We start from the raw sequence: 10155 nt of genomic DNA, 5'->3' as shown, positions 1-10155 counted from the left end.
GCCCCAACACTGCATTTGCTGAAGGCTGGGGCACTTTCACATACACGTGCTAGATAAATGTCAAAAAAATTACTAATAAATCAATAAATCACAAGAAGATCGTTCCTTAATAAAGGAATCTTTATAAAGCAGTGAATTTAACTGAAAAATTCCCTGATAAAGAAACAATAACTGCCATGGACCGAAATGATTCTCCATCAGGGAATGTCAGTTTCAGTAAAATTGTTTATTAAAAAAACTATGATCTACAATGATTCTTGTGTGCAATTAGCTATCTTATCAAGACTCATTGTCAATGGGGGGTGGGATCCTTTGCAGGGGTCTGATCCGCTTCTCAATTATTTCCATACAGCTTTGTAAAAAATTCTTCTTCTGTGGTCAGCAGGTACAGTGGTTTCTTAAAGTAATCAGACCCCTTCATTGTTTTAAATTTTGTTATAATGCAGCCTGAAGCTACAATCTTTTAAATTTTTTTTTTCTTTCATTAATCTACACTCAGCACTCCATGATGAAGAAGTGAAAACATAATTTTAGACAACTGCGTAAATTTATTAAAAAGAAAAAACTCAAATATCACAATTACATAAGTATTCAGATATTTTGCACCGACACTCAAAATTTAGCTCAGGTGCTCTTGATAGCTGCTTAGATGTTTCAGCACCTTGATTGGAGTCCACCGGTGATAAATCAGGTGACGTAGCAAGAAGACCGTAAAGGGAGACTGAAGATGGCAGTGCCCAGCCAGGACGAAGAAAAAATCCAGGACGGTGCTGGACAGCATCGAGGAAAGGTCCAGTACCATCGATGGATCTACAGCATGTTGATGATGTTTTTTTTTTTACTTTATTTTGGTTTCAATTCTAAATATTATGTCAGGAGGAAACCAGGTACTGCTCATCACCTGCCCAATACCATCGCAACAGTGAAGCATGGTGGCGGCACACAGCGAAGACAAAACAGGAGTGGCTTAGGGACAACTCTGTGAATGTCTTAGAATTGGCTCAGCTAAAACCCAATCACACATCTCAGGTGAGACCTAAAAATGGCTGTCCATTGACAATCCCCATCCAACCGAACCAAGCTTGAGAAGATTTGCAAAGAATGAAAGAAAATCCCCCAATCCAGGTGTGCAAAGCTTTGAAAATACTTAAGGCTGTAAATGCTGCCAAAGGTGCTTTAACTAAGTACTAAGTAAAAGGTATAAACACATATATAATTCTGATTATTATTAATATTATTATTATTAATAAACACGATTTATATAGTGCCAACACATTACTCAGCGCTGTACATTAAATAGGGGTTGAAAATGTCTGACAAATACAGAAAGTGACACAGGAGGAGGAGAGGACCCTGCCCGGAAGAGCTTACAATCTGAAGGTATTGAAATGGAGATATTTACGTTTTTCTTTTTTATTTTGTATATTAGAATTTAAATGATTGCAGCATCAGGCTGCAACATAACAAAAATATATATACTAAAAATATGTTAAGGGTTCTGATTACTTTCTGAAACTACTGTAGGCCCTGGTGACTAAATAAACATATATATAAATCTCATTAGAATATTACAATCTACCATATGGGCATAAAATGTATCGGAGCAGGAAAAACAGGCGGCAAAAATGGCGAAACGCCATCTTTTTCTGTGCAGCTATTATATACAAATTTGTACTTGTTATTGTAGTTGTGTCATTATTTTTAGATATATTTACACACAGGATTTTGACACTTACCTTTATTCCCGCAGGTCCCTCGATGACGCTGGTCCTTCCCACGATCTGGTCCCGCGTCGTCCTTGAATTACTCTTCATCCCGGCGCTGAAGAAGTGCTGGGCGCCGCCATCTTCACTCTTCTTTTCTGTCTTCTTCCTCTGTCTTCTTGGTACGTCAATGCACAGGTGCAAGATCGGGTGACGTAGCCCGCTGTAAAAGGAAAACAAAAAAGGAGACGATCTCACTGCGTTTGCGTGATTTTGGCATCCTTTTCCCTAAATAGAAAAAAAGACCCTTCTGCGCATGTCTGGGACCTCGAGCATGCACAGAAGGAGCACCCAGAGCCTACCGGGAGACTCCGCACAGAGGCAATCAGGACTGGGGAGGTGCTACACACTTTTTAAAAAAAAAAAACAAAAAAAAAATAAAAAACATTTTCCCTTTACATATACGTGTTTTCCACCCTTTTATGTAAAGTGAAAATGTTTAGTTTAGGTACGCTTTAACTTTACCTCATCCTATGATTCTCCCTGCTGAGGTTACCCAAAGGCATTCTGAAGATGGAAATACACAAACAAAAACAGTTTACACCAATAATTTTCTATCGACAGTGTTTACCCCAGAATTTTTTCTAAACTGGATGGGAAGAAATTGTAGGTGGGTGGCAGCCCCTGTATTGTGATCTAACTCTTCAGTAACCTAACCACCCAAAAACAGCCGGGCGGTTACTGAAGTGCCGGGTGGTGCGCCCAGCTGAACAGGCCTGGGGAGAAAACTGATCAGTAATCAAGCCTTGACTATTGATGAAGAATGCGGACTTGTTGTACAGCCAGTTATGTAATAGTGAGCTCCGATGAAACACATCCATGTGTCATTCACTTAGCTGTGTATTGATTGTACAGTGCAGGGTGTACTTGTATTGTGTACTGTATGTATACACTTCTAATGCATTACACCTAAAGTTTGTCAGCTCATCCTTATATAAAAAAAAACAAAAACATACAAACTATACATATTTGTGGTGAATACTTCTCTGTGAAGGAGTGAATGTGTTGTATAATTCATAGATGAATGTGTAATCCAAGACACTTTTCATCATAGTAAATGGGGAGCTTATTTGCTGACCAGTTTGTAAGTTGTAAAAAGATTTGGGAATCACAAATGCAGAACCCCTAATTCACACCCCTCTCTGAATACTTTCTGCAAGAAACCTAAAAAAAAAAAAAAAGCTACAATTTAACTTATAAAAACTTCATCTTTACTCACCTGCAGCCATGGTTACAAGATGCTTGATTTACCTCAGGAGGGGTCCTTCTTCTGAGTGCCCTCTACACTGCTCGATTGATGGACCTGTCCTTGTGGGTGTCCATATTACTGCCTGATTGATGAGGACAGTTATTTATGATATATATATATATATATATATATATACACTGTATATATTACACAAACTCACACATATACATATGTATAACTCTTTAATAAAAGATTTTGGAAAGTACAAGGACTGTAACTGCATTTTTCACATATTTATTGTACAGGGTTTTATGTACATACTGTATGTACATAATATATATAAAATACACACACACGTGTATATATCAAACATTTTCTCAGCTAACACTTTTAAAGTAACACTGTACAATAAATATTGTGAAAATTGCAGTTATTTGTACTATCCAAACTATTTTAGGAAAAGTTTTGGTTAATTCCTATATTTTTTCCTATATTTTGACACATTTTAGGGTCACTCTTAAACTGGGGTCAGATTGGCTTTTTCAAGTGTTTTTTTAAACCTTTTACAAAACAAAAAGGTTGACAATAAAGCAAATGGGTTTATTCTCACTTTTTGTTTCTTAGCAATACATATACCAGGCAGGGTATTTTGACCCTGCACCCTCTCAAGCACCTTTTTGACATGGGGCAGTCATTGAAACAGGTTTCAGGTATTAGGGAACCCCTCCTATAATTACTATATCCACTGCTAACAGTGTATTAGCTTGGTGGTAATTGGGAAGAATCCCTCTTACATTGCTGACCAAAAGGAGGATTTCACCCTTACAGATAGCCACAAATTAGTGTTACTGTTCTTTGCTCAAGAAATCCCTAGCAGGCTATGGAGTAACCCTGGTTGAGAAACACTGATCTAAGGACTTGAATTGGTGTTGTTTGCAAACGCCTAAAATTGCGTGGTCAAAGATTTGTAAGCGTTTTTTGGATATGGTTAAAACAACTGAAAAGAAGAAAATAAATAAAACGCTCTACAAGGTTTTTCCAGTAGCCTGCCCAATTGAATATATATATATATATATATATATATATATATATATATATATATATATATCTTCTTATTTTTTCTTGGTAGAAACGGTTGGTTTACACCTTTTCTGATGATATCTAGTCACTGGAGGCCGCCGACTTCTATTGATCACTATGAATTGATAATGAGGATCACCATATTGATAGCTGATGATTGAAATGTAAGATGTGATCATGCAAGAACCACATTGCAGGATATGTGTAGTTCTTCTAAAGATTTAGTCCCCTTTGTACAATAAAAATGTTGAACATCTATGTATGCAAACAGGTTTTACACTGCATGCATACTACTCAATGGTGGCCCTTGTTTCTTTTCACAAAAAATAAAGCTGCGTACTACAGCTTGGGTTCTATTTATAAATCAAGTAATCAGACATTGTGGGAATATTATAGCTCCATGTGTTTCAATAGCAGTAATTGATTCCCTCCTGGAAATGTTTAGGGGAATGTCAGAATCCCTGTTTTATAAATAGAGTCTCCTCTCATATTTGACTTATCTCTCTATTTATTATTATCATTATTATTAAACTTTATTTATAAAGCACCAACATATTGTGCACCGCTGTAATCCAAATGATAGACAGATACAAACAATGACACAGGTGGAAGAGAGTACCCTGCCCAAATGAGCTTACAAGAGGTGGGATAGGTAGCACATATTTTTTTGGATTGTATGCGTCAATTTTTTTTCCATTTCCCTTTATCCCCTGTTAAATGTTCTTGCTTAATTGAATGTTTGTCTTCCTTGAATATATATATATATATATATATATATATCAATCACTAAAAACAATGCACTCCCTGTGTAAAAAATATTTCAAAAGCTGTTAAGCAGAAAATGAGCATGTTTCAAATATGTTCGAGTAACACTCTTGAACACTCTAAATCTTCTATCTTCTGGAATGCAGAGTTTGTGGAGCTTTTTTTGTGTGTCTATGTCATTACCATTGGTGACATGGACACTTCTCTTTGGCGGTCCAATGGCAGGGTCCTAGAGAAGTCCAGTGAAGTCACCACAAGGGGACCAGTAGGTTTGGCCATAGACTGCAACACTGGAACACTTTTCTCAAGTGACATGGAACAGAAGATTAAAAAACAAAACAACAACAACAATATAAACATCAAGAGTTTAAAAATACGAAATTTTTTTAAAAATAGCTTTATTTCAAATACAAATATAAAAAAACTCACAATGTTTTAACCTACAGCATTTGTGCACAAGCAACTTATTTATGAACCTTTATGTACGTCATAGCCCAGATGAATGTACCACTACCCGCCAGTAATTACTCCCAACTATGGCACAAATCACAGTAATTAGCAAACTGCTTATTAATAGTTCACACAGGGATCACGATAGCAATATTTAAACGCGGGCATGTTAAAAGCAGTAATTTAAAACAGATAAAAACTCTTGACGGCACTGTTATCCTGAAATGCCAGCGAGTGTTCAAATATTTAATAATTCAACATTTAGTTGAATTATTGAATGTTTGCACAGTTTGAAGGATCTTCATTTGGCTGCTCTGTCTGAAGAGAAATGTCAACATCAAAGGATCACTAAAGGAAAAATAATCTTACAAAAGCAGATCTGATGCATCATTGTAACTTATGTAAAAATATTCAAAGCATGTTCTTCTTCGTCATCACCTGAAGCAAAAGTCATAATTCTCCTAGAGTAGAAGTAACTGTGAGATGATGCAAAATATAGGAAGTACAGGAGGAGTTATGGGAACTAGGGGTTTTAGGTACAGGTTGGTGGGCATGCTAGCTGTAGGTATCGATACAGAACTTGATTGGGGCCAAGTGTAGTTATTCTTTGGTGAGATTTTACTGCTAAATGATCTACTTTGTCCTACTCATTACGTCCCATCTGCTGCTTCTCTTTTCAGATCCCTGCATTGGCTGCCATTCCACCTCATCAAATTTCAGCTATCCTGTCTTTAAATCCCTTCACAGCTCTAGTTCCACCTACATCTTGGACATTATACATAAATACATCCGTATCTGTCCTCTCCAATCCTCCAATGACCTTCAAATGACTTTACCTTACTTTTACCCTCCACTAATTAGCTACCTTTCCTTTACCTATTGAATGATTTTCTCCCCATCTTTTAGATTGCAAGCTCTGTTGGACAGGGTCCTCTTGTGTTATTATATGTACTTGTCAAGTATGCAGGTTTGTCATTGGCAACCCCTGTACCTAGCTCAGTGCTAGTGCTTTATATATAAATGGTAATTTTTTATTTACTTTTAACATTTTGGTACATAGTTTGGTGTAATATTGGTAATCTTTATTTTAGTGTCTCTGGTGGCACTTACTTGACGTGAGAAATGCCATTGCCTTTTGTATGGATTTTCCAAGATTAGTCATAAGGAGTGAAGAAGAATTTCTAATTCTTTTAAAAATCAATGTCATGATTTCTGTATATACAGAGGGATCTATTAAAATGTATAAACCAGTGTTTTTCAACTATTTTAACATGAGGGAACCCTTTAAAAAAATTTTAATATAGTTTTTAATAAATCCCAGCTATAATTGCTAAATTAATTGCTCAAAGTATATCAGTGTGGTGGTCAGTGAGAAGAATGCCTCTTACATTGCTGGCCAGTGGGAGAATGCCTCTCTTACAGATATCCAAATTTATCATTGGTGTCCGTTAATCCAACCTGAGAGACATGAATTACTCATTGCCCAAGGAACCATTAGCAACCTCTAGGGAAACCCTGTTTGAGAAACATTGGTATACACATTTCGAGGTCTATGGCTAGATATATGTTTATCAAAGGGTAGCTGTAAGTCTTGTTTGACTTCTGCAATTACATTAGATGCTCAAATTGGTCACCATTACCATCCAGATACATCTGATTTTGGTGACCAAGAACAGTGACTACAGTGTTCACAAAGATTGCTCTGCACAACACTTCAATTTCTTCCCATTGGGCAGCCATTGTAGATGGTTTTCTATGGTATGTTTTTTCATTTAGGGTTCCTCTAGTAGAAATTGAGAGTTTTTAACTCTGGGGAACTTTGAAGGCGTTCAACAGCACCTCTTCGCCCTATCCAACATCCTGGCAGAATGACATCTAGATAGGCCCTCACATTTTTGTGGTGCTACATCCAGTAAAATTGCCCACCCTCAAAAAGTGCACTGACAGCCAGAAAAATGGGTTTTGTATTAAAAAGTTCACCAGCCTAAATGAAAAAGAAAGAAAAAAAAAAAAAACGGAGCCTTCACTGTCTAAATCACGTTCTTTCTGGAGTTGTACCCTGTTTGTGGATCAAATTTTGCTTAAGGTGCCCAAGGGTATCCAGTGAGCCCAGATCATCCTCACACCGGTCACATTTTTTGTAGGAGCCAGGAAAACAAGAGGGAGGGCCCCTTACAACCAGAAGACTGCTGACTTTATATGGTATTTATTAAAAGATTTAAAATGCAGGGACGAGTTTTCTAAAGCATTCTCCTGCACATGAATGGTTCAGTTTTAATCTGAAAATATGATGACGACACTCCAGATCCTGAAAAAGGGGTCATATTATAAAGCAGTGAATCTCACATTCACTATTTTCTTGTTGAGAATCAATCGCCCCCATTGAAGACAAATGGACATGGAAGATTCTCCAACAGAAAATGTTTGGTGGATATATAATTTTGTCATGAGGAAAATGGAGATACAATACATACAAATTGTTTTAAAAAAAGATTTCTTTTTTGAAGACAAAAGAAAAAATATTACATCCTCATGGGATTGCAGATTCAATTGAATAATTTTTACACCTGAGGTCATTTGATTTCTTCCAATACTCTGATACCATTGGGAAAAATATATTGTGACGTCACGCGCACAAATCATGTCGTCACGTGTGACTGCCCGTCACCGGCCCCGCCCTCCACCGTGCTTGGCTCTGCTCTCCCCCACCTCCTCCGAGCCGGTGACATCAGAGGTTGAAGGAGATGGCGGAGCCGGGCCCTGGGCGATCTCTGGGCTCTTACTCCCCGGTGGACTATATGAGCATCACCAGCTTTCCCCGCCTGCCCGAGGAGGAGGCAGCGGGAGAACAAGGACCGAGAGCCGGGGAGGAGGACACGTTCCTGGGGGAGCATGATGCGGGTAACAGGCTGGGAGATGATTGCAGGATCTGTGTGCAATGCAAATGTGTCAATGTGCGGTGTATCCAGCCTGTGTGCCAACCTCATGCCAGTGCATCCTCATGTGTGTGCCAACCTCATCCCTTGTACCAGTGCATCCTCATCTGTGTGCCAACCTCATCCCTTGTACCAGTGCATCCTAATCCCCTGTGCCAATGTATCCTCATCACTTATACCAGTGCATCCTCATATGTATGCCAGTGCATCTTCATGTGTGTGCCAACCTCATCCCCTGTTTCAGTGCATCCTCATCTGTGTGCCAACCCCATCCCTTGTACCAGTGCCTCCTAATCCCCTGTGCCAATGTATCCTCATCACTTATACCAGTGCATCCTCATATGTATGCCAGTGCATCCTCATCCCCTGTACCAATGCATCCTCATCTGTGTGCCATTTTCATCCCTTATACCATTCCCATGCATCTTCATCCCCTGTACCAATTCTTCCTCATCCCTTATAACAGTGTATCCTCATATGTATGCCAATGCATTCTCATCCCTTGTACCAGTGCACCCTCATCAAACCTCGTACCAATATATACTGTATCCTCATCTGCTTTTCATTGCATCCTCAGGCCTTGTACCAGTGCATCCTTATCTGTGTACCAAGACATTCTCAAATCTTGTAGCAATGCATCCTCATTCCTTGTTAAAATGCATCCTGCACCCTCATCCTATGTACAAGTACATACTGCATCCCCATCTGTGTACCAATGCATCCTCCTCATCCCATACACTGCTGCACGCTGCATATTATTCACAGCATTCTGCATCTCCCTCACTCCTCCAATAAATCCTTCTCACATGTACAATTGCATTCTGCTCCCCCTCATATTAACCAATGCATCTCCAGTTCCTATACCAGTCCTTTCTCATATTAAGACTGCATGCTCAATACTTGTACCATTGTATTCTGCATCTCTATCATATTTAGGAGTGCATCCCGCATCTCAGTCTGGGCCCACCACATCTTTAAAGCTTTTAATACATTTGTTATACCAATAACATTGCATACTGCATCTCCGCTATAATATTCAGTGAATCCTGAATATTCATCCTGTACACCACTATATCCCCATCACACATGTCAGTGTATCTGCTTCCCATGTGTAACTCCTTCACATCTGCTTTAACATGCACCATTGCAGCCTGCATATTCATCTCATGTCTCATTAATATCCATGTTATGTACCACTGCATGCTGCATCTCAATCTGTATCTTTGCATCTCTATATATGTACCAATGCAGTCTGCATCTCTGTTTCCTGTACCATTGCATCCAGCTTCTCCATCCCATGACCAATGCAGCCCATCATAAGTACAATTGCATCCTGCATCTCAATCTTGTGTTCCACTGCATTCTGCGTCTTCATCTAAAGTATCATATATGACTATATGATGACTGTCCAATCCTCTACATCTCTGTCCAATGCACCATAGCATCTTACATCTCCATCTCAAGTAATATTACATCCTGCATCTGGGTCTCATGTACCATATATCCTTCATCTCTATCCATGCCATTGCATCCTGTATCTCCATCTCATTTATCAATGCAGCCTGTATCTCAATCCATGTACCATTGCACCCTATATCTCCATATCATGTACCATTACATCCTGCATCTGTATATCATGTGCCACTCCATCCTGCATCTCTACCCCATGTACCTTTCAATCCTGCATCACCATGCCATGTCCCATTGAATCCTCTATATCATGTACGATTACATCCTGCATCTCAATCCATGTATTGTTGCATCCTGTATGTCCATCTCATGTATCAATGCAGCCTGTATATCTCTCTCATGTACCATTGCATCTTATATCTCCATTTCATGTGCCACTCCATCCTGCATCTCCACCCCATGTACCTTTGAATCCTGCATCACCATGCCATGTACCATTGAATCCTGCATCTCCATTCCATGTACCATTGAATCCTTCATCTCCATTCCATGTACCATTGAA

The 10155-nt window shown here is 38.8% G+C and overlaps 1 protein-coding gene across 1 annotated transcript in view; it reads left to right on the top strand.

Annotated features, from left to right (window-relative positions):
• Positions 1-7935: 7935 nt before the first annotated feature.
• GGT7 (gamma-glutamyltransferase 7) overlaps positions 7936-10155 on the top strand; it is a 33602-nt gene continuing 31382 nt past the window's right edge. Inside the window, exon 1 of the mRNA XM_072403706.1 lies at positions 7936-8148. Within this exon, the coding sequence (XP_072259807.1) occupies positions 7992-8148 (157 nt within the window). The 5' untranslated portion in view covers positions 7936-7991. The remainder of the gene's footprint in view (positions 8149-10155) is intronic.

Source organism: Pyxicephalus adspersus, chromosome 3, assembly GCF_032062135.1.
Source record: "Pyxicephalus adspersus chromosome 3, UCB_Pads_2.0, whole genome shotgun sequence".
NCBI lineage: Eukaryota > Metazoa > Chordata > Amphibia > Anura > Pyxicephalidae > Pyxicephalus > Pyxicephalus adspersus.
This window is presented reverse-complemented; position numbering and strand designations above follow the sequence as displayed.